General features: G+C 40.4%; 1 protein-coding gene across 1 annotated transcript in view; it reads left to right on the top strand.

The window, feature by feature from the left end:
• Positions 1–5270: 5270 nt before the first annotated feature.
• ppil2 (peptidylprolyl isomerase (cyclophilin)-like 2) overlaps positions 5271–25809 on the top strand; it is a 231481-nt gene continuing 210942 nt past the window's right edge. Inside the window, exons 1-5 of the mRNA XM_052031825.1 lie at positions 5271–5414; positions 6047–6096; positions 7841–7886; positions 9092–9154; positions 12980–13031. Of these exons, the coding sequence (XP_051887785.1) occupies positions 5383–5414; positions 6047–6096; positions 7841–7886; positions 9092–9154; positions 12980–13031 (243 nt within the window). The 5' untranslated portion in view covers positions 5271–5382. The remainder of the gene's footprint in view (positions 5415–6046; positions 6097–7840; positions 7887–9091; positions 9155–12979; positions 13032–25809) is intronic.

The following is a 25809-nucleotide window of genomic DNA, read 5'->3' as shown; positions in this document are numbered from 1 at the left end:
AACTATTGGTGTTTCTATTCATTGCTCCTTAAAGTTTGACAGCAATCTTGGGATTTCTACACATGCAAGAATCTTAACATTACTGACTGCTATTCAGTCACCCTGAAAAGTTTCTATTATCTTCCAGGCCTCCCCATTGGAATCAGTTGTACAGATAAAATACTGAAGGTATTTAACATCCAGTTTTCAGGATGATTAGCTCAGAATCAGAATCAGATTTATTATCACTGACATATGATGTGAAGTTTGTTGTTTTGCAGCAGCAGTACAGCACAAGACATAAAGATCGATAAATTACAAATATAAATTGTGCAAAAAAAGGAATAATGGGGTAGTGTTCATGGGTTCATGGATCATCTATAAATCTGATGGTGGAGGGGAAGAAGCTGTTCCTGAATCATTGGATCTTCAGGCTCCTGTGCCTGATCACCAGATCTTTTTTTAGGAACTTCCTTGGCTGCAAGTACTGTTGGTTTGTGGTTGACAGCAACATCCTGGTTAATGTTTTAAATTACATCATTTCATTTTTGCTGTGAGTTCTGGCTGTCATGTAATGTCTGCACAATGAAGGGGATATTTATAATTGACAAAGTGAGGGGAGCTGTAAGTGATCTCCCCTTTGTTTCATGCATTTCCTCTCTCGAGTTTCTCCCAGGAAGTCAGTCTCTTCTGTGTTATGTTCTCAGAATTTCTATTTTCACTGCTCATTCACTGCTATCATACAGACTAGAGCAGAGTTATTCTAATGTTAAACCCACATAAATCTTTGGTTTTGAGGACCTGTGAGGCTGAAATATGAGGGAGTGACCTCATCCAAAGTAGAGCAATACTGAGATAAACTTCCCCATGTTGTTACCATGGAGGGCATGTTGAATGGGATGTATTGGTTGGGTCACTAAGGGCCACTCAGCCATTAGCAGTTACAGAATTCCAGAGAGTCTCCATAATGAACACTGAATGTTCTTAAAATACAAGGATTTCCAGATGAAGGATCTCGACACAAAACGTTGACTGTCCATTTCCCTCCATGGATAGTGCCTGAACTGCTGAGTTCCTCCAGCACTTTGTTTTTTCACTAACATTTCCTCACCGCTTGATTCAGAGGCTTGTTTAAAAGTGAAAGTCTGGAGTAGTACAGTACATAGTACCATAATCTCATCTTGTACTTGTACTGTGCTGACACTCCATTGGTACACTGAGGGAGTACTGCCCTATAAGAGGTGTTATCTTTCAAAAGAGACAGGAAATCAAGGCCTCACCCACTCTGGTAACTGGATGTAAAAGAAACAATAGTGGTATTTCACAGAGGGGAAGGAAATTTCCAGCTACTGTCCAACGGTGACATTTGTCACCCCATCAACGTTCCACTAAAACATTAGCTGGTCATGATCACGTTAGAGTTTGTGAGAGCTTCCTGTCTACATTTGAGCTGTTGCATTTCCTATTTAACAATGTAACTGGTGGAGCTACTGCCTCACGCTTCCGTGACCCAGGTTCAATCTTGACTTCCAGTGGTGTCTGTGTTGAGTTTGCATGTTCTCCCTGTGACCACATGGGTTTCTTCCAAGTGCTCTAGTTTTCTTCCACATCCCAAAGACATGTGGGATGGTAAGTGAATTGGCTGCTGTAAATTGCCCCCAGTGTGTAGGTTGAGTGGTAGAATTTGGGAGCAGTTCATGTGAATGTGTGGAGAATAAAATGGGATCAATGTAGGATTAACATGGTGATCAGAGTGAGCCGAAGTGCCTGTTTCCATGGTGTATGACTCTGGCTCTAATAAGTGAAACAAGATCACGTGTAACACGTGGGTGAAAATATATTACATCAGTGTACAGAGCGAGACATGGGGGAGAAGAGTAGAGTGGACAGCATGTCATTTGGCAAAGAGCAGCTTTTGGAGAAAAAAATCAGAGCAGAGGGCATCTATCACTTCATAGAACACATCACTGGAACAGACATACCATGAGGTAGCACAAAAGGACAGTGAATGCAGGTTGTGGTAGCACAGGGCAGGATAAATGGGCACAGCATGGGGTTTAGTACACATACCACCAAGAATGTATACTTTCTTTATTTTTTGAGGACATTATTAATCTACAGGATTACTTTCTTCTTTAAGTATGACACAAAGTGCTGGAGGAACTCAGTGGGTTGAGCAGCATCTGTGGAGGGAAATGGATGGTCTATATTTTGGGTCAAAATGCTTCATCTGGACTGACGGAGAGTGGGGACATAGCCAGTATCTGGCCACTGGTTACCTCCCCTCTATCTTTCAGTTCAGATGAAGTGTCCCGAAATGTCGACTGTCTATTTCCTTCCACAGATGTTGCTTGACCTGCTGAGTTCTTCCAGCAGTTTGTTTTTTGCTCCAGATTCCAGCAACTGCCATCTCTTGTGTCTCTTCTTTAAGTACTTAGTTTTGACTGAAATCCAATAAGGAAATGCAATCACTGTTTAACATGAAGGTCAGTCAATCTTATTATTAATAACAAAAGCAGAAAATACAGGGAATACTCTGAGGGTCAGGGATATCTGTGGAGACAGGAAACTAGCTTAAAGTCACAAGTCAAATTAGAAATCAAGCAAGCTCCAAGTTTCAGAGGAGGAGGAGGGGTGATAGGATGGAGACCAAGAGAGACTGAATGTGGCAAGTGGTGCCAGCTAACTAGGGAGGGGAAGGACTGTTAATTGGGGGTGATTTGTCTGTAAAAGTGTAAGCAGGAGGAAATGAATGAGACAGAGAAGAGAGAGAAATAAGATATCTTTATTAGTCACATGTACATCGAAACACACAGTGAAATACACCTTTTGTGTAGAGTGTTCTGGGGGCAGCCCACAAGTGTCACCGTGCTTCCAGCGCTGACATAGCATGCCCATAACTTCCTAACCCGTACGTCTTTGGAATGTGGGAGGAAACCGGAGCACCCGGAGGAAACCCACGCAGATACGGGGAGAATGTACAAACTCCTTACAGACAGCGGCCGGAAATGAACCTGGGTCGCTGGCGCTGTAATAGCGTTATGCTAACCGCTACACTACCGTGGAACTGTGAGACATAAATAAATCACAGTTGCTGGAAATCTGAAATAAAAGAGAATTTTGGAAATACCCAGAAGGTCATATAGCATCTGGTCAGAACTGAAACAAACTGGAAAGGCTGGTTATCTGAATTTGTTGAATCCAGCGTTGAGTCCAGAGGGTCACAGCATGTCTAGTTGGAAGATGACATGATTGGAACAGTGTAAGAAGCCAAAGGCAGAGATTAGAATGGGAGTTATATGGAGAATTACAATACGATATTAAGAAATAATTAATGGGAATAAATGTTATTGTGTAAACCTAAACCTAGAATCAGTCCCTTCCCATATGTATATTTTAACCCTAAATTCACAATTATGTGTCACATTGCCACATTTGCTGATTATTTCAAAACTAGGTAGGATTTTGAGTACGAAAAAGGATGTAAAAAGAATTCAAGGGATATCGGCGAACTGAGTGAGTGGGCAAGAATACAGCAGATGCAAAATAATGTAAAAAATGTAAAGTTATCCATTTTGATGCACATAAAAGGAAAACAGAGTATTCTTAAAATGGTGTGAGATTGTGCAATGTTAATGTCCAAAGGGATCTAAGTATTCTTGAATACATCACTGAAAGCCAACATGCAGATGCAGTAGATGATTGAGAAAGCAAATGGTGAGATAGCCTTGATTAAGTGAGGATATGAATATGGGAATAAAGATGTTTTACTGCCATTATATTGGGCCGTTATGAGACTGCACCTGGTGTATTGTGTTTAGTTTTGGTTTCCTTACCTAAGAAAAGATCCATTTGCCACAGAAGAAGTGCAGCAAAGGTTCACTGGACAGGTCTGCCATTGGAGGAGAGATTGAGTATATTAGGCCTGTATTTTCTGCAGTTTTGAGCAATGAAAGGTGATCTCATTGAAACTTCTTACAGGACTCAACAGGCTGGATGTAGGAAGGATGTTTCTCCTGACTGAGAAGTAGAAGGAACAGGAAACGTGGTCTCAGAATAAGGGCTAGGCCATTTAGGAATGAGATGAGAGGAAATTTCTCATGCAGAGTAGTGGAACTCTGGAATTCTCTACCCATGAGGGCTTTGGTGGCTCAGTCATTGAGTTCTTATATAATAAAGATTGATAGATTTCTAGATATTAGATGAATCAAGTGATTTGGCAAAAGTACAAGAAAGTGGTGATGAGGCAGAAGATCAAATATGATCTCAATGAATGGCAGAGGAGGCTCAAGGAACCGATAGCCTACACCTGCTCCAATTACTTACGTTATTTTCTGACTCATCCAAAATGTTGTTACCACTGCTATGGCACATTAAATTGTGCATTTAGGACAACTGGAAGGACAATGATTACTATGTGCAAAGTAATATTAAACAGTCCTGAGTACGAGCCATGGACACCACTCCCCATCAACTCCACAGATGTCATATAGCACGGAAACAGGCCCTTTGGCCAATTCCTCCATGCCAACCAAGATACCCATGTAAACTAGTCCCATTTGCCCATGTTTGACCCATATCCCTCTAAGCCTTTGCTATCCATGTACCTGTCCAAGTGACTGATAAATGTTGTTATTGTACCTACCCCTACCACTTCCTCTGGCAGCTCATTCCGTATACATATCACCCTCTGTGTGAAAAAGTTGCCCCTCAAATTCCTATTAAATCTCCCCCTTCTCACCTTAAACCCATGCCCTCTAGTTCTTGATTCCCCAGCCCTGGGAAAAAGACTGTGTGCATTCACCCTATCTTTACCCCTCATGATTTTATACACCTCTAACAGATCACCTCTCAGTCTCCTATGCTCTAAGGAATAAAGTCCTAGCCTTCCCCTCCCTTTAACCCAGAGTCCTGACAGCATCCTTGCCAATATTTTTTGCACGCCTTCCATCTTTCCTATAGCAGGGCGACCAAAACCGCACACGATACTCCAAATGCAGCCTCACCAGCGTCGTCTACAACCAGAACATAACATCCCAACTTCTATCCTCAATGCCCTGACTGATGGCCAGCATGCCAAATGTCTTCTTCATTAACATCTCAATCTGTGGCTCCACTTTCAGAGAACCATGTACTTGTACCCCTAGGTCTCTCTGTTCTATAGCACTCCCCAGGACCCCAGCATTCACTCTGAAAGCATAAGCATTGTTGCATCTTTAAGCTCCCCCGGCTCCTGCCCGAGGTCCACACTGCTGGGACCACACTTCCCCGCACGCCGGGCCTAACCGGCTGGTTACTGCGAGCGCACCCATTTAGCAGGAAGTGAAGGGACCTGGTTTCCGGTGTTAGAGAGGAGTTGTCTAAGGTTTTGTTGACGGGGTCGCGGCAGATTCTCCAGACGCCATGGGGAAGAGGCAGCACCAGAAAGATAAGATGTGAGTGGGGAGAAGTAACCGGGAGAGTTTTGTGTGGTGGGAGCCCGCGACCGATATCCTCAGTCACAGTGCCGGCGGGACACGAACGGCCCAAAACACCGAGATCTACACGGGCCTTGGTTGTAACTTTCTCACTTTCCTGCTCAAACCCGTCCTTGGTTTTGTTGCAACCCACCCGTCCCTTCCTTCATCGCTCGCTGAAGCCCGGGTTCCTCCAGATGTGGACTTGTAGTGCAGACCATGCTGCTTGCCATCTGTGTGACACCCATCGGCAAAGTGCATGGCCAGTAAAGTTTGTACATTTACGAAATTGGAACATATGACCATGCCGACAGCGTGGGTGCTCTCCCTAAGTGTTCAGGGAGGATCAAAGACAAGATACTTTGTGCCAAACTCCATGCTGGATGAGTATATGCTATGTCAAGTCGTCTGATATTTTTCCCAAGGGCACTGGATTTATTAGGATAACATTCATGTGAGGGGATCAAATTAGTATACCAGAAATGCAGATTATAAATTTTGTTGCTTCAAACCATGGCTGTGGGTTCCTTTGAGTGATTTGTACAGGTAAACATCTTCATTTCAGCCTACTTTTAATGCTGCTTGTATTAAGAGTTACTTTCCTTTTGCAGGTACATCACCTGTACAGAATATACCAACTTCTATGGTGGCAAGAAAGCAGGTAAGTAGGAAGACTAATTGATATCAAAGTTGTGATTTGAGGTTTCTGTTAACATTTTCACAGAGGGATATTGTTTATGGGTCTGTGTAAACTTCATAAATATATATGGACTGTAAAGTACTTAGGGGAAGTTGTTGAAGTTTTGCATAATCGTGAATTTAAAGTAACGATGGAATTGAGCAAAGTTGGTTTGAACTCCCATGAATCACTTATTGAACTTTGAACTTGATCTGCTCAGCAGGGAGTGACATCAGTTCTGGTGAGATGGCAGAGAGTGTAATGCTGTGTGCTGTTGGATAGCTTCCTCCCTGACTTCTAGAAATAATATCTGCCCATGTCACCAGAAGTGTCGCTTGTAATAGTTTTAAAATAGCCATGTTCAAAGCTGTGGTACTGTCTTATATTATGCAGCATAGTGAGGGTACTAAGGAAGAGCAGGCTTCAGCCTAGCTGCCGCCTTACAAGTTGTGCTGCCGATGAAATGGAGACTACTGATGGACAAGTAAGGCTCTCTTATTTGTTTGATACCTTGTTTTTGTGGAAGCTAGAGGCTACTGAGTGGCATTACTTATGATGGAGGCTCTGCACATAATATTTCAATACCCTCTTTCTCTTTTCAAATCTATAGGTTCAAGTTTTTAATTTTTTTCTGCGTCATGGTTTTGAGCTTACCAATTGATCTAGTACTTGCATAATTGAATACTCAGTGGCAGATATCTTCACTGTAGTTAACAAATGAACAGTGCAGTAAAATATTAGTGAAGCTTCTTGTTGAGGTACATACAGTGGAAAGGTGCTTCATTGAAAGTTGGTTGAAGGGCTTACTATGCTGTCATTTACTGAATTATTCTACTGCTGCTGCAATCTCATCTGTTCCAAATTAATACTTGCACACCATTGTTTTTAAATACTACTTACAGTACCAAGCATCACACTGTGAGCAAGTCACAAGTTTGAATTTAGTGCTGAAGTCATTTTTACCAATCTGACATGAACCTGTAAGCTTTGATTTGTTGATAACCAAGTTCTGGCACTTTTAGTCACTTATGAGGTTGGGAGAAAACGGCCACCAATCATTGCACCTTGCAGCATGGAACAAGTCCAATCAACCCATCCTGTCTGCTCTTTGAAAGGGATACACAGTCAGTATCTGAAAAAAACAGACTGCTGGAGGAACTGAGCAGGTCAAGCAGCATCTGCAGAGGCAAAGAGATGGTTGACATTTTAGGTCGTGACCCTGCACCAGGACTGGCAAAGGGAAGGCTGACGTTTCAGGTCAAGAACCTGTATCAGAATGCATCCTGTTGTAGAGTCTCAACCCAAAACATTAACTATACTTTTGCCTCCACAGGAGCTGTTTGACCTGCTTCCAACAGTTTTTTTTTGCTCTAGATTCCAGTATCTGCAGTCAGTGTCATTCTGCTGATCTGATATTCAGGCCTTACCTGTTGCAAAGTTGACTACGAGTAGAAGGGCTGTGCCTTATTTTGTTTTGGAAAAATAAAGAAGACTGACCATCTAGGGTTGACTATCTCAGGTAGCCTTGTGGTGCCATGGTGATGGGGTCAGGCTGCTGGAAGGTTGACAGCACCCAATTTATCTGCTGTTTGGTTCATAGCCAAGTGCAAGGCCTGACCCTGGCAGATGTTTGGTTCCTCATTTAAAATGCTTGTAAGTAGGTCTTAAGTCTAATATGTAAGTGGATTTGATTAACTACAGAAATGTCATTTCTTCTGTCCTGCAGTTATTCCACAAGCCAACTTCCGCCGCTTGGCTTTTGATCACTGCAGGTAAGGGTATCCTAGTGCTATATTCTACTGTAGCTCTGCTTTCTTTTTGTTCCTAAAAATTAATGACCATAATAGTACAATAACATTCAACTACAGATGGCATTGTAGTATGCAATTTAGAACAAGCGATTCTGCTTAAAATTTCACACAGCTTATACTCAAAATATTTGATGCCGTTGTGTTTTTCTGCCAGTATTTATCTTTGAGGCTTAGACATTCTCTAAAATTGCCCCTTAATCTACTTTCCCTCATCTCATTGTGCTATCTCCCTCACAATATATTGCAATTTCCTTGGGAACAATTAAAATATTCAAGTGAATCACTTGTATTCTTCACACTGTCCTTGCGTTTTACAATTTTTATTCAATTTTATCTCGTTTTTCCAAAATATGAGCATCACTCATTGAAACTGCATCCTTCTCTATTTTAGTGTGTGATGTCAAGTGCTTATTACCTAAGTATGGTTATCTGCATTGTCTTTTTCAAGTTTGAATCTGTCTTGTAGATTTAGGAGCTAACTGTTTTTAGCCTTTTTCCCCCATTCTTGCATTATCTAAATCCATTTTGCTTCTAAATTTTGTGTTTCTAGCTCTGATTTGTTAAATATGGTTGAAATTTGAACCATTTGCCAAATTTCAAATTGTTCATCCTCAAAGTGTTTAATGGAAAGTGCTGCAAGACAAGCCTGAATTAAGGGCTAAAAATAATATAGTTTTGTCTTTTTAATAATACTTCCACTCAGAATTCTAGCTTTTCATTTGTTCATTGATTTTTGGATGGATTTAAAACAATGTAATAATATATACCCAACAAACATAGCCCAAATAGTTATTGCATTTTAAGTCATTTAATTCCAACTTTTAATTGTGATGCAAGGAATTTATAAGACATTAGAAGTGATTTTTTTTTATTTGGGTATTTGTGTAGTCTTATTGTGGAGAAAAGTGAATTTAGCCTCTTGATTCTACCAAGTCCTATGTTTATATGTTTCTAAGCAGAAAGCCTATTACCTTCCAATTATTGCCTGCACTGAAATGCAGTCTCTGAATAAGGCTGTATGTACACAGCTTAAACTGTTCAGTATCTTTGTAGTCTCGGTCTCAAAATATCTGTCATCTATTTGTTTTTGGCGTGTTAAATGAAGATTAATAGTCTTATACCATTTTACTAGAATTTACTTAATTTAATGCTGCTTTATCTTGCAGCTTGTCCCTTCAACCCTTTGAGTACCCAGTGTGTACACCTGACGGAATGGTGTTTGATCTCCTGTGAGTATTAATGGCTTATTATTATTCAGCATGGTTCACACTTTGGCTTGCATTCCAATGAACCATGAGGGGAAATAGCAACTGGAAAGTGTGTTTTCAATGTATTAGAATGTACTGTGGTTACACAAGAGAGACTGCAGATGCTGGAAATCTGGAGCAATGAACGCAAAATGCTGGAGGAACTCAGCAGGTCAGGCAGCATCTATGGAGGGAAATGTACTGTGAGAGACTGTACTGGGGGCTATCTTGTACAAGTTGATTCCCATTGCAATTCATATTTATTGGAATGATGCAGTAACCAGAGTGCAACAATGAAACTTGTCTCTGATTTTGGGCAAACCTTTATGGCTTAAGCTTAGATCAAGCTCTCTGAAGGCAGCTTGGGTTAGAGGTGAATGAGCTGAACTTTGATTTGAAAGGCTGGCTGACTCAGAAAACTCATGGAATGTGGAGCACTGAGAGTGAGTAGAGTTGCAGAATACAGTTTGGAACTTGTTTGCACTGTTTCAAGAATGAAGAACTTCCATTGCTTGCCCAGTCCACTAGACTCTGCAATTGAATGTAGAAACATAATCTCTCTGTACCCTTCCCTATCCCTCTCCCCCCAAGGGAGTGGGCATCCCCTTTTCTAGCCTTGTACTGCTTGACTTTCTAATGCCATTCTGGTTCTTTTTTTTAATTCAATCCTTGTCTATCTTCATTGGGGGAATAAAAAAACAACCATGGTGCAAAAATGTCTGAGTAACCACAGATAATTCATGAACAGGATTACTGTAAGAAAACAGCTTCCAATCTAGCACTGTATTTACCTGCCATCTGCCATTCTCAAGTCGGCATAGGGATGTAATCGGAAGATAACTCCATGCACAAATAATTTGTTTAAAAGACATTGCTTAATATTGCTCAATGTCTTTGTCCAAGACTTGTGAATTATTATAAATTTAATTTTCTCAATGGAAGAATCTTTTTTTTCTCAACATTTGGAAAGATCTAGAGTTAACGACCCTGGTTGTATTTCTGTTTTTCCTCTGCTAGTGGCAGTGAATCTTTGCTCAGTTCTTGATGTAACTTGGAAAATTGATTTATTATTGTAACATGTACCGAGGTATAGTGAAAAACTTGTCTTACACTCTGTTCATACAAATCAATTCATTACATAATGCATTGAGGTAGTACAAGGTAAAACAATAGCATAATGCAGCATAAAGTGTCACAGTTACAGAGAAAGTGCTGTGCAGGTAGACAATAAGGTGCAAGGTCATAATGAGGTAGATTGTGGGGTCAAGAGTCCACCTTATTGTACTAGGGAACCATTCAATAGTCTTATAACAGTGGGATGGAAACTGTCCTTGAGCCTGGTGGTATGTGCTTTCATCCTTTTGTATTTTCTGCATGATGGAAGGGGGAGAAGGGAGAATGTCTGGGGTGGGTGGGGTCTTTGATTATGCTGGCTGCTTTACCAAGGCAGTGAGAAGTATAGACAGAGTCCATGGAGGGGAGGCTGGTTTCCGTGATGTGCTGAGCTGGGTCCACAACGCTCTGCAGTTTCCTGCAGTCACAGGCAGAGCAGTTTCCCTACCAAGCCGTGATGCATCCGGATAGGATGCTTTCTATGGTGCATTGTTAAAAAAAAATTGGTGAGGGTCAAAGGGGACATGCCACATTTCTTTAGCCTCCTGAGGAAGTAGAAGCACTGGTGAACTTTCTTGGCCGTGGCGTCTACGTGGTTGGACCAGGACAGGCTGTTGATATTCATTCCTAGGAACATCAAGCTCTCAACTCTCTTGACCTCGGCACTGTTGATATAGACAGGAGCATGTGCTCCGCCCCCTTTCCTGAAGTCAATGACCAGCTCTTTTGTTTTGCTGACATTGAGGGAAAGATTGTTGTCATGGCTCTCTATCTCCTTCCTGTACTCCAACTTGTAGTTATTTGAGCTCTGGGCCACTACAATGGTATCATCTGCAAACTTGTGGATGGAGTTAGAATAAAATCTAGCCACACAGTCATGAGTGTATAGGGAGTAGGAGGCTGTGCTATTGTTAAGGCCAAACATTGCAGCATTCCCAGAAGTAGCAAGGACTATTGCCTGTGTCACAGGAAAATTGCATTTATTTAGACTTTCTGGTGTTTAGGAAGGGAAGTTGCACAGTTGCTCATTCTGATAGACTTTCTGTGTGTCTGTAATAAATGGATAAAAAAGGCTGGATAGAGGCACATTTTTGAAGCCATTGCAACAACAGGGTGATGTAAAAATAATCTCTCAAAACAAATGAAATGGAATAAACTTTTTATTATGCCTTTTACTTCAGTCCAAGCTTGCTGGAGTGTTGTAAAATCGATAAAGCATCCATTCATAAATGAATCATTTAGGATTGCGATGTACAAGTGCCCTCTACTGGGATTTAATAGGATAGCTTATTTCAAGCTTAACTTGATCTTATCTTTGTGTGTGGAGGGGCATTAACTTAGTAAAAGACAGCAAGTGTTTGTTGGGGATGATCACAGGTTAACTTTCTGGTCCAATTTGAAACTGTGGTGGATAAGATAGCTACTACTATTTTCAAAGATAATTTGTCTAGTTTGGCAATTAAGGACAGTTGGCAACTAAATTAAAGTTGGTTACTAAATGGCTCAATAGGAGGCTTGCTTCAGCTGCATGTGGAAGTTTTCAAGCTTGCTAATAGTTTGAGTGGGAGATGAGAACAAACAAACTCCTCTATGCTTTAGGTACATAAGTAGCATTGATGAGGTACCGTATGATTTTGAAAGATTCCTTTAAGTGATCTACTTAGTCATAGATGGAAAGCAAGTTGAGGTAAGTGTGAAATTGTTACTTTAGCAAAGAGCCAATGAAGGGAGTAGATGAAAGACATGCAAAGTTATTAGGAAAGTGATTGTATTAGTAGAATATGGAGTGCAAATCAAAAGTATTCTAATCACTCAATTGTTTGATAAATTAACCCTGTTGAGCAATTACAGGAATGACCAACCATTGTAAAGATTTGTTGATGACTCCACCCCCTCCCTTCTCACCTTTGTGGGGAAAAATCAGTGTGAGAGTATGGATCTAGACAATTTATTCATTTTCTAATGTACCAATTATCAGAGTTTAAACAAATGGGAGTAATAAAGTTGTTTAACACAAAGTTTAATAAACATAGAACTGCAAATGTTGGAAACTTGAAATAAAAGTACAGGATTCGAACAAATCCTGAAAGGAGGGAGAATGGGTTAACATGTACCCTGCCTCATTATTTTCAGACTTACTGCCTATTTTCAGGATTTTGTATTTTCTATTAAAGACATTGAAAGTGCTCACTGAGACTGCTGTTGAAGTGTTCACTATAGGTGAATGCACGAGGGAACCAGGTGCACTTCTGGAGACAGTAGGATCTGAGGGGCAAAGCAGAGAGGTTTTATCTGTTGGACTTCTTATAAATTATGTAAACTATTCTTGTAAAATTTTCTATTTTATTTCCAAAGTATCTTAATTTTATTTTGAAAATCTAAGACATGGGCATGTAGGCATATTAAAGCATGGAATGAGGCCATTTGGCCCCTTCAACTCATGCTGCCTCTATATAAGAACAATCTATTCAGTCAATTTCTCAGTAGAATCATAGAATTGTCAGAAAGAAATCATCCCAACATTTTGTTGTACTTCCATTCTAAACTGCATCTAAATATTAATAGTTTCCAAGATGGAAATGTTTATCCTAGGCTGAATGCATTGCTGATTTAAATGGTTTTAAATAGTCTATGAATTTCCCAGTGGTTGATCTTCCCTGTATTCTCTGAAATTTCTTGGCTATTTTTCTATAGGTGTATCATTCCATGGATAAAGAAATTTGGAACCCATCCAACCACTGGTGAGGTAAGGATCTTTTACTGCATGTCATCTATTGTTGATTCATTGTGAGGCATATCATAATTACTGTAAAACATGACACTTTTTCTTTAAATATAATTGTCATCATCAAGGCTTGTAATTTCTAAAAACCAATGTGGGTAACACCATCAATGAAAATGGGGAAGATACCGATTGTTGAAATATTTTGGGTATGCCTTAGAAAAGGAAGAGGAAAGCATATTTAAAAATACAGGAAGGCTATTAATGGATCAAGGACTGGAACTCACTGAAATATTGAAAATTCCATGTGAAGTATAATGCCACTAAAAGTTTACTCAGGACATGGCTTGTATCCAAGGATTTTTTTAAAGAAATCCAATTTTGATTCAGTTGTCCAGTGAGATAGATATATTGTGTTTGTAACTCCTTTATTGCTGAGACAGAAAAAAACTGAGAAATTATGGCCCTGTGTGTTTTTACATCTGATGTGAAGATGTCATTGGGATCTTTAGTTGCAGTCAGAGTAATTAAGTACTGAACTTTGAATTAATTAGAGAGGGGCAATCTATAAAAGGTGGACCATGTCTAATAGAAGTATATTAGAGGGGAGATTTCATTGAAACCTACTGGATACTAAAGGGAATAGAGTGGACGTGGAGAGGATGCTTCCATTAACAGGAGAGTCCAGGATCCGAGGCCACAGCCTCAGAATAAAGGGATATCCCATTAAAACTGAGATGAGGAGCACTTTCTTCAGCCAGAGGATGGTGAATCTGTGGAATTCATTGCCACTGAGGGCTGTGGACACCATTGGGAGTATTTAAAGCAGAGATTGATAGGTTCTTGATTGGTAAGGGGTGGTTAAGGGTTATGGGGAAAGGCAGGAGAATGGGGATGAAAAAACCAGCCACGATTGAATGGCGGAGCAGACTCATTGGGCTGAATGGTCTAATTCTGGTCCTATAATCTTATGGTCTTATATACTTTGAAGTTGTAGTAAAAGTTGTAGACAAGGGTCATCTGCCAAACTTACCCAGTCTTGCTCACAGGTGACTGCAGATCCCTATCAGTGCACTTGACTCTTAACTGCCCCTGAAATGGCCTGGAGTCATTACTGCTGCATTGATCAGAAAAAAAAAGATAAAATCGAACAGGCCCATTTGGTGTGGACCTAGGCACCAAATTCAGACTTGCAAAAGTTGCTCATGATCCTATCAACTTTGCAGTAGCCCCTGAAACCTCTGGGGTGTTGTGTCCAACTTGTTCACAAAAAAACAGGACAAATCCAATCCAGGTAATTGCTCCCCACTCATGCCCCGCTCACAGAGTCATTCCTCCAGATCATGTTCCAGTCTCCTTCATCACAGTCTTTGGGTACTTCCTGTCCCGCCTGTTGGACATTCTCACCAGAGCTGGTGGAACAATGGTAAATGGGCAAGAGGGAGTAGTTCTGAAAGTCCTCAACATTGATTCCAGAGCCTGTGACGACTCATGGCATCAGAGTGATCACAGACAAAGAAACCTCCTCCTGATTATCGCCTACTGACCTGGCTCAGCTAATGAATCGGTATGTTGGGTAAAGTTTGAAGAAGCACCTAAAGTAGCAAGGGCACAGTATGCAAGCTAGTTGAGGGTACTTGAATGTCCATATTGAAGAGAGGGTTGGCAGATCTGTTGGCCTGAAGAACATAACTGCTAGGCTGCATCTGCAGCAGGCAGTGAGCCAACAAAGATGAGAGGGAGAAATCTATTGACCTTGTCTTCACCTGTGGAAGATGCATCTGTCCACGGCAGCATTGGTAGAAGTGATGGTCCTTCTGGAGACAAAATTCCTCTCCTCACATTGAGGACACTGTCCATTGTGTTGTGTAGCACTCTGGGATCAAGTCAGAACTAGATAACCATGAGGCATTGTGGATCATCAACAGCAGCAGAACTGTGCACCATCAACCACTGTAACCTTGTCACCTGATGTATCCCTGGATCAAACCTAGTTCAGAGAGGAGTGCGGAAGGATATGCCGGGAGTAGTACCAGGCACACCTAAAAATGAGGTGCCAACCTCACAGGACCACATCTATGCTAAACAACAAAATAGTGTGGAATGGACAGAACTAAGTGATCTCAATTAATGGGTCAGCTCAAAACTGCAGTCATATCAAATCCAGTCACAAGTGATGGTGGAAATTAAGTGGCAAATTGGGGTCACCAAGAACTTCCCCATTCTCAGTGCTGGTGGGGCCCAGCATGCTGAAGACAAGGCTGAAGCTTTCACAACCATATCCAGCCATGGGTGCCGAGCAACTGATCTGTCTTTGCTTTGTCCTGAAATTCTCACCACTACAGAAGCCAGTCTTAGTCAGTTCATTTCATCACACACCATATCAAGAAATAGTTGAGAACACTGGAAACAGCAGAGGATATTGGACTAGACAACACCTTAGTTGTAGTACAGAAGACTTGCACACCAGAACTAATTAAACCCCTAGCCAACCTGTTCCAATGCAGTTACAATGCTGCTATTCATTCAACTATGTGAAGGATTGGTCAAGTATGACTTTTTCCATAGATAGCAGGACAAATCTAATCCAACTGTTTTCTGCTCAATCATTCTACTCTCAATCATCACCAAATTGGTGGAGGGTGTTGTCAGCAAAACATAAGTTGGGAGTAATTGACACTTACTTGCCAATAACCTGATCACTGACATCCATTTTGGGATTTGCCAGGACTACTTGGCTCTACTTCACATTCTTGTCCAAAGACAGAGCAAGGAGCTAAGTACCACAGGTGAGGTGAGAGTGACCCTCCTTGACATCATTTTACTGTGTGTAGCATTATGGATCCCTGGTAAAACTGGATTGGATGGGCATCAAGGAAAATGCATTCCAATAGTTGGTGTCAATTTTGCACGAAGGAAGATGGTTGCAGCTTTTGGAGGTCAATCATCTTGGCTCTAGGGCATCATTGCAGTAGTTCCTCAGGTCAGTGCCCTTGGCTTAACCATGCTCAGTTGCTTTTTCAATGACCTCTTTCATCATAAGGTCAGAAGTTTGATGAAGATTGCACAATGTCAATTCCATTTGCTGCAACTCAGCAAATAAAGCAACCCATGTCTGCATGCAGCATACAACATTCCAACATGTGCTAACTGGAACACTTAAAACATAAGTGGAATTTGGCAAAGTCAGCATGAAAATATGAAAGGGAAATTGTTTGACAAACCTACTGGAATTTTGAGGATATAACTGGTAGAATATCATAGAATCATAGATTCATAGAACAGTACAGCACAATACAGGCCCTTTGGCCCACAATATTGTGCCAACCTTTAAACCTCGCCTAAGACAATCTAACCCCTTCCTCCCACAGATCCCTCTATTTTAACTTCCTCCATATGCTTATCTAGCAATCTCTTGAATTTGACCAATGTACCTGCTTCCACCACTACCCCAGGCAGCGTATTCCATGCCCCAACCACTCTGGGTAAAAAAAAACCTTCCTCTGCTATCTCCCTTGAACTTCCCACCCATTACTTTAAAGCCATGCCCTCTTGTATTGAGCATTGGTGCCCTGGGAAAGAGGCGCTGGCTGTCTACTCTATCTATTCCTCTTAATATTTTGTACACCTCTATCATGTATCCTCTCATCCTCCTCTCCAAAGAGTAAAGCCCTTGCTCCCTTAGTCTCTCCTCATAATGCATACTCTAAACCAGGCAGCATCCTGGTAGAATAGGTAAGGGAAAACCAGTAGATATTGTATTTCATTTCAGAAGGCCTTTGAAATCCCACATAAAAGGTTAGCGTGCAAAACTAAAGCACGTGGGATTTCGGGTAATGTACGAGCATGGATTGAAAATTGGTTGACAGGAAATAGTAGGAATAAATGGGTGTTGTTTGGAATGGCAGGCAGTGACTAATGGGGTACTGCAGTGATCAGTGTTTGAGTGCCAGGTATTCACAAATATATATGTTACTGATTTGGATGAGGAACTGAATGTAATGCTTCCAAGTTTACGGAGACATGACACAGTGTGGGATTGTCAGTTGTGAGGAAAATGGAAAGAAGCTTCGAGGAGATTTAGACAAGTTGAGTGAGTGGGCAAGTACATATAGTATTGCATGGATATAAATGTGAAGTTATTCACTTCAGTAAAAAAAAAAGGTACAATATTATTTAACTGATGGTGGATTGGGAAATATTGCACAAAGGGATCTGGATGTCCTTGTACACCAGTCGCTGAAAGGGGCAGCAAGCAGAAGGTGAATGTATGCAACCCTTCATGGCGAAAGGTTTTGGGTACAGGAGCAAGAATGTCTTACTAGAACCATTAGAGTTCTTGCTGAGACCAGATGGAGTATTCTGTGCAGTTTTGGCCTCCACGTTATAAGGGATATCCTCATTATTGAGGGAGTACAACAAAGATTCTCCAGACTGATTCCTGATTTATTGGGAATGTTGTATAAGGGGATTCTGGGTTGACTGGGCCTGTATTCTTTATGTTTTGTTTAAAAAAAAGGGTAGATTTCATTGAACCAGAAACCCAACCAATCAGTCACTTAAAAACTGGTTACAAGAGCAGATCAGAGGCTGGGTATCCAGTTGTGAATGACTCACTCACTCGTGATACCATGGAGCCTTTCCAACATCTACAAGGAACCGATGAGGAGTGATGGAAAGCTCTCCTCTTGCTTGGATGGGAACAGGACCAAGAATATTCACAAAGCTCAATATCATAAGGGCAAAACTTGATTGGCACCCCAACCACCACCTTAAATTTGAACTTTCTCCTCCACTGTCAGTGTACCATTTACTCACTGAGGGTACTCTGATAGCACCCCTCCAAACCACCAACTTCTTCCCCAGAGAAGGGCAAAGGCAGCAGGATAAATGAATATTGCTACCCGCTGGTTCCCCTCCAACTTGCACACCATCCTGATAGAAATGTATTGCAGTTTACCCATTGTCATTGGATTGGGACTTCCAGCATTTAGATCCAACAGCCTTTTGGGAATACTTTCAACAGAAGAACTGCAGCAATTCAAGAAAGTGGCTAGCCATCACCTTCTCAAGGCCAATTATACTGGGCAATAAATGCTGACTTCCCTAGTGACATTCACATCCCAATAAATTTTGTCAATGACTACACTTGGTGATTTAATAGGTGATGCAGACCAGTGCATGACACTTCAAAACAACAATGATTTGGCAAAATTTTAGCACTTGGATTCTAGTAAAGTGTGACGTCAATGATTTCTGTTTCAACCTGAAAAGGAGAGCTCGTTTTACTTCGAACCAAGAGGAGGTGCGAGTATTCTTTTAAATGATGAAAATCCGTAAACAGTTTGAAAAATTTTTGCACAGATTGTTAAAGCTACTAAAATGTTGACTTTGTCAACAACAACTTGCTGTTGTATAGTGACTTTAATGTATTAACATGTGCCAAGGCATTTTCATAGGAGCAATATTAAGCAGACTTTAAAAACAAACCATTTAATTGGGCACACACGAGATTCTACAGATGCTGGAATCTGGAACAACACACACAAAATGCTGGAGGAACTCAGCAGATCAGGCAGCATCTATGGAGAGAAGTAAACAGTCGATGTGTTGGGTCAAGACCCTTCATCAGGACTGAAAAGGAAGAAGGCAGAAGCTGGAATCGATATTAGGGCAAATGCTTAGTCAAAGAGTAGGTTTTAAGAGCATTTAATGGGAGGCAAGAGAGCTTGAACAACAGATTTAGGAAGAGAATTCTGAAAGAATAGGCTCATGGCAACTTAATTCAGGAATGTATAAACAGCCAGAGTTGAAGAGTTTACAGAGGTGGGTTGGAAAATGCACTGAGGTTTTTGAAAACGAGGATGAAAATATCAAAGTGCTTCTTGAATAGGAGCAGAATGATGATGGGTGCATGGGGTAGATCATCTGTAACTGCTTTAATATACGTCCTTGTATGGCCAAAAGTTGGGCGAATTGGTGGAGACCCTTGGCAATCATCGACCTCCTGGCTGCCCACTTGCGGAAATAATTGTACAGGCATTACACACACTGTAACTTTTGAGGTTGTGATGATCAGAAAAAGGCTGTTCAGCAGCTGGTGTTTTTTTTTCTATGAGAGACATAGGGCTGAAAGATTAATTGATAGAAATCTCCAACATTATGACAAGACTTGATAGTGCAGATACAAAGGAATTGCTTCTACCTATAGGGAGTCCATACCCAGAGGCCATAATTATAAGATAGCGACCAGTAAATCTGGGAATGAATTCTGCTGAAACCTCTTCTCAGAGTGAGTAACATGTGGTATTAGCAGTATTCCTAGCATTTTTGATTTAAGTTGGAGCTAATTAAGTGCATGAAAAGGAAAGGAGTAGGAGATTATGGTGATAGAATTTGGTGAAGCAGTGTGCGTGGAAGGTCATGTGGCAAATGGAGACCTTCAGTCAAATGGCCTGTTTTATTACTGTACGTTTTTTGAATTCTAGGAATTTGTAGTAAACCAGATAACATCAGTCGGCAGTTTCCAGGCTGTTGGAAATGCTTTTGGTTTGCATTCTAGGATACTGATACCTTTTGAACTGCCCTTGCTCGCCCTCACTGCCATTGTCATTCCTTGATCAACTTCCTTATTGTGAACACAGTTGATGACATCATCCTCTGTTATTCCAACAACTTCCTTTTGTAGTTCAACTCAGTGGGTCTGCCCTTGTCAGGTTCTAACCTCTATTGTAGCCAGAGAAAATACTGTTGTGGCTTCTCTTCCTAATTATCTACGGAGACTCCCTACACCCTCTCTCTTTCCCTCTTCTCCAACCAAAATAAACAAATATCATCTGATTTCACCTTTCTCTCATCTACAAACTGCCTCTTCTTGGCATCATCCAAAAGTGCAATGTTGGACTCCATGTGTTAGGTGACAACACCAATCTATACATCATCAGCATGTCTTTTGATCACTCCACAGTCTTTGATATGTTGGACTTTTAGTCAATAATCCAGTACTAGATGAGCAGAAATTTCCTTCAACTAACTATCTGGAAGGCCAAAACCACTATCATTGATCTTGGCCACAAACTCTGTTCCATTGCCACTGACTCCTTCCTCTCTTAAATGACTCTGAGACTTAACCAAATATTTTATTGACTTTATTGTCACACTTGATCCGGTGATGAGCTTGCAACCATATGTCCGTGGTATCACTAAAATTGCCTCTTTTCATCAAAACATCATTTGACTCGCCCCCTCCTCAGCCTGTCTGCTTCTGAAATTCTCATCCATGCACTTGTTACCTCAAGATAACTTTTCCAAGCTACTCCTGTGTGGCCTCCCTCCATAAAACTAAGCTCATCCAAGGCATTGCTGCTCTTATCCTAATCTCCATTACCTCCCATTTACCTAAGAACCTGGGTAAATTGGCTCTTAGTTGAGCAAGGCCTTGATTTTAAAATTCATAATGGTAGAACTTGCAATAAGGAAATTTTTATTCCCACATTCCTTAAAAATAAAAGAAATTCAGGCATTGTCTGTCATGTTGAAGAACAAATTTTTGTTGGGAAAGTGTGTTATCAGTGCATGTGAGGGCCAGACATGTGACCTCCTGCTAATGGGAGCAGTGGAGTGCAGCAGGGTCAACGAGGCTTTGCTGAGTGCTGCACATTGCATTACTGCTGTGTAAGGAGCTGGTGAACTACGTGTAGATGTTCCTGCTGATAAAAGATAAACTGAGGCCAGGTACTGTACAGTATCAGTTGTGTAGTACAGCAATAATGTTGTACTCTATCTGCTGGAGAATGCTTCAGCTATGCTGTATAATATCAGTTGTTAGATACGGCGGTGCACCCTATCACCTGATGGCCCAGTAATGAACAAATGAATGAGGAACAGGAGTAGACCGCCCAGCCCCTTGAGCCCATTCTGCCATGTAATAAGGTCATGACTGATCTGATTAAAACCACAATGTTGCATTCCCATCTGCTTGCAGTAACCTTTCATCCCTTTGCTTATCAACCATCTATCTAATTAGACTCAAAAATATTCAAATACTGTACTTCCACCAGTGTTTCAATGACTCTCAGCCTTTCTGAAAGAAAAAAATGCCTTGTCTCTCTTAAATGGGTAATATCTTTCTTATCTTAAAACAGTGACCCCCTAGTTCTAGATTGTCTTACAAGAGAAAACATTCTCTCCACATACTCTCTGTTAAGACAACTCAAAATCTTGTATGTTTAAATCAAGTTGCCTCTCAATCTTCTAAATACCAGCACAAATAAGCCTAATCTTTCCTCATCAGACAACCTACCCATTTCACTTATCAGTCTAGTAAACCTCTGAACTGCTTGCAATGCATTTACATCCTTTAAGTAAGGAGATCAACAAAGTACACCTTACTCTAGGTTTGTGATTTCACATGTGGTCTGTATAACTGAAGCATAACTCCCTACTTTGTATTCATTTATATTTGAAATAAACAAAATTCTATTAACTTTCCTCACTGGTTGCTATTCCTGCATATCAGCCTTTTGTGAATCATGTACAAAGGCTCCCAGATCCCTCCACAATCTCTCTTGAACAATATGCTTTATTATTCCTGCCAAAGGGGAGAATTTCAGATTTTCTGACATTGTACTGTTTTAGCTAGTTTAGTTGTAGAGCACCCATAGAACTTCACTTTATCAGCTGTAGTTTGCTATCAGTGGAATATTTATAAGCTGTATCATAAGTGACCCTCTCATCTTTATGTATTGTTTCAGAGGGGATTGTTAGTTGGAGACCGCCATAGTGCTTCACAGCTGTAGTTCACTGAAACAATAATGAACTATACAAGCTAGAGCATACTTCAGTGCACCAACTGGGATATGCTTGGTATAGTTCTTTATGCTAGCTGAAGAAAGAGGTGCTATGTAATGTTTCAGCTGACATAGTACAGTGCATACTCCAACTGATACTGCACACATCTTGGACTAATGAATCAGTTTTAATTATCTTAAAAGCTCATTTTAACTATGCAGGTGATAATATTTTAAAGTTTCCACTAGAATTGTTGCTGAGTTGCTGACAGCACACAACTGTGTTTACTAATAGCCAGCAGTTCCGACAATTAGCACATTTTACTTTATCAACTTTTCTGCTACTGTTGCTTTAGTTTTGGGTAAAATTTTCGTTGTTACAGAAATCATGAAAGAAACTTTTGGAGACCAAGTTAGTGTGAAGCAATTTAAAAAGACAATGCTGAATCATACCACCCAATTCAGTCAAGTACAAGTGTGTGACTGTTATGCTTACCTTTCCAGTCCTTTGGTCAGATCACACCTTTGGTGTGATTCCCGGTAGTGAAACACTGAAGAGGAAAAAGATGTGGCTGAATCCTGCCATGAAACTGAGGAAACTGCAGCCCATTAGTGTTGGATGGAAGCGGGATTACATAGATAGGTACTCGATGGTCGGCATAGATGTGGTGGGCTGAAGGGCCTGTTTCTGTACTGTATGACTCTTTGACTGTGAAAAGAATCACCTAAACGTCTCAATTAAATATTTAGGACCATATGAAAGGTATGTTCAGAACAGTACATTAAGGGACAGCAAGATATTGGAAGGCAAAATAAAAGGTTCTGTGATGAAAGAACACTTGAGAACAAAGTCAGGCAGAACTCCATGGACATCAAGCAACACTTCACTTGAATAGTCTTAGAATGATATGGGATGCTTGAATCTTGTATTTATTTAAGGTACAAATAAATAAAGTGAGAAGGAAGCAAGATCTTCATTTTTTTATTTGGATGGATGAAATAAAATAGCTGAATGTACAGGATCACCTATATTTTGTGTTGTTGTCAACCTTTTTCAAGCAATAACTTACTAGTTTGAGTTTCTTTACAGTTCTGTTTTGCTCCCACTAGGTGGTAGCCTTTAGTTGTTGAAACTCTTCCTGTTCTGTTCCAAACTGTCTCGCAAGATTTCCTAATCAGTGCATTCCCTCTATCGGTGCACAGACCCAGTAAAAAGGACTAAGGAGGACCAGGGTAAGGCCTGCTCCCAGACACCCGATAATCTATGCCTAGTTACAAGGCAAAGGCAGCAGGGGATGCACAAGAGGCCTGTAGTGTTTGCAGCAATCTCCATGGTTGTAGGGATGGAAGTGGGAGTCAAAATATGAAGGTGCAAATCCATTGGAGGAATTTAAACATGTATAAGAGCTTTAAAGTTCTAGCAGGTGGAAATGAGGATATGGCCGTGAATTGTTAATTTGTCATGCCAAAGCAATATTTCCCAATGTGAATTACGTATTCAATAGAGATAAAGGAGCAGATAATTTGCTATGCTTAAGTTGGTCAATCTTGCAGTGGAATGGAAATTCCTTTGGTGTGTTTGTATAAATTTAGTTGGATTATACTTAATCTTGGAGATGTTGGGTCAGTTGAACACTTGAGGAGTAGTAGTTGACATGTGGATCTAGCAGAGGTCAAGGACAGGCTGTACTCGCAGTGTTTGCCCAGTACACATGCAGGCTGCTAAAACAAACACGTTATGCTGCTGTCTGTTCCATTGGCTTCCAAATTCACAGTAGTCATTATAGCAGAGTGAATGTTTTGGGAAAAAGTTACCTCAAGCTTTCTGTAAATCGGTAACTCTTTAGTAAATATTCTCCTCCAAAAGATCAAACTTGAGTGTTTCAAAAATACCCAACTAGGTTGTACTCTGAATTCTCTAGTGCTGTGCTTTCTTTGGTGCACTTTTTTTTTAAAACAAGGCTAGCTTCTTCACAGTCTGCCTCTGATTTGTCTCGCTATTGAGAGAGTGATTCAATATTCTGGATAAAAAAATGATTAAGATAAAGGCAATAGAGAGAAGGAATCATAACTCCAGAAATCACAATGTAAAATCAATTCAGGTGGAGCTAAGGAATGACAACAAGCAGAAACATAGTGGAATTTGTCCCTAGGCCTCTAAACAGTCATAATGTACAGCATAGCATCCGCTGGGATATTAAAGGTTAAAGTAACAAGGGTCTAATAATGATAGAAGACTTCAAAGTGGGCACACCAAATTAGCAATAATAGTGTGGAGGATTAACTCATGGAGTGTACAGGAGATGTTTCTTAGATCAGTGTGTTGTAGAAGCAATGCGGGAACAGCTTATTTTTGACCTAGTATTGTGTAAAGAAAAATGATTAATTAATAATCTGCTAGTTAATGAGCCTTCAAAGAAGAGTGATCAAGGTATGGTAGAATTTTAGATAAAAGATTGAAATTGGTTTCATTCAATCTAAAGCCAGGTCTTTTGAGGTTTGAGTTGGAAAAAGGTAGATTGGAAATTATATTAAAAGGTATGATAGTAAACAAACAATGGCTAATATTTAAAGAATTAATGCATAATCTAGAACAAATGTATAACAATTTAAGGCACAGAGATTCTATCGGAGAAATGCTTTGTGTGTAGCTAACAGGAAAAGATAAAGATGGTAATAGATGAAAGGAAAGGGCTTAAAATGCTGCTAAAAAGAGCAATAAGCCTAAGGAAAATTTCAGACTTCAGCAAGGCACTGATAAAGGGAAGTAGAATTCAAGAATGATGTAGTGGGGGAAACATAAAAAGAGACAATTAAAGCTTCTACAGATATGTAAAAAGGAAAAGATTAGAAAAAGTTAATGCCACAGACTCAGACTGGAGAAGTTATTTTGGGAAATAAGAAAATGTAACAGAAAATTTAAACAAATATTTTACGTCTTTTGTCGCAGAAGACAAAGAATATCTGGAAGTAATGCAGAACAGTGGGTCTGGAGTTAGTGAGGAGCTGAAAGAAATGTGTTAATTAAAAGAGTAGTATTAGAGAAATTAATGGGACTGAAACAGATAGATCTCCAGGACCTGATGACTCATATCTTAAAGTTTTGAAAGAGCTAATGGATACACTGGTTGTTATCTTCCAACATTCTCTAGATCTGAGAGTGGTTCCCACAGGTTGGAAAATGGCAAATGTAACCACGCTATATAAGGAAGGAGGGAGAGGGAAAGTTGGAACCATGGACATGAGCTTGACATCAATTGTAGTGAAAGTGCTTGAATCAATTATTAAGTACGTGGTAGTAGAGAATAATAATATTGGGCAGGGTTAACATTGATTCTTGAAAGAGGAATCATGTTTATCAAATCTGCTAGTATTATTTGAGGTTGCAACAAGGAGATGAGTTATGGGGGAACAAGTTATTCTAGGGTTGGGAGGCTGTGACTACTGGTGGGTTCTAGCTATTCTGCATCAGTGATTTGGATGAGAGAACAAATGTATATTGAAATTTGTTGCTGATACAAAGCTGGCAGGCAGTGTTGGGGGAGAGAGAGAAACTTCAATGGGATATAAATAGGTTCAGTGAATGGACAATGGCACAGCAGATAGAATGTAATGTGTGAAAACTTGAGGTCATTGGTAGAAAAATACAATAACGTATTTTTTTTAAATGTAACTTAGAGGTCTCAATGTTCAGAGGGACCTGGGTGTCCTTATACATGAATCACTGAATGTTAACACACAACTACTGCAAGAATTTAGGATGGCAAATGACATATGCCCTTTATTGCAACAGGATTTAAGTACTAGACTAAAGGTGTTTTACTGCAGTTATATGAGGCCCAGTGCCCACACATGGAATATTGTGTACAGGTTTGGTCTCCCTACTTAAGGAAGGATATAGAGGGAGTGCAATGAAGATTCACTAGGGATTTATCCCTAGGTGGGGTTTGTCCTATGAGAACAAAATGGGTGCAAGTTCTCTTGAATTTAGAAGACCAAGAGGTGATCTCATT

The sequence above is a fragment of the Pristis pectinata genome, chromosome 17 (genome assembly GCF_009764475.1).
Source record: "Pristis pectinata isolate sPriPec2 chromosome 17, sPriPec2.1.pri, whole genome shotgun sequence".
Lineage (NCBI taxonomy): Eukaryota > Metazoa > Chordata > Chondrichthyes > Rhinopristiformes > Pristidae > Pristis > Pristis pectinata.
This window is presented reverse-complemented; position numbering and strand designations above follow the sequence as displayed.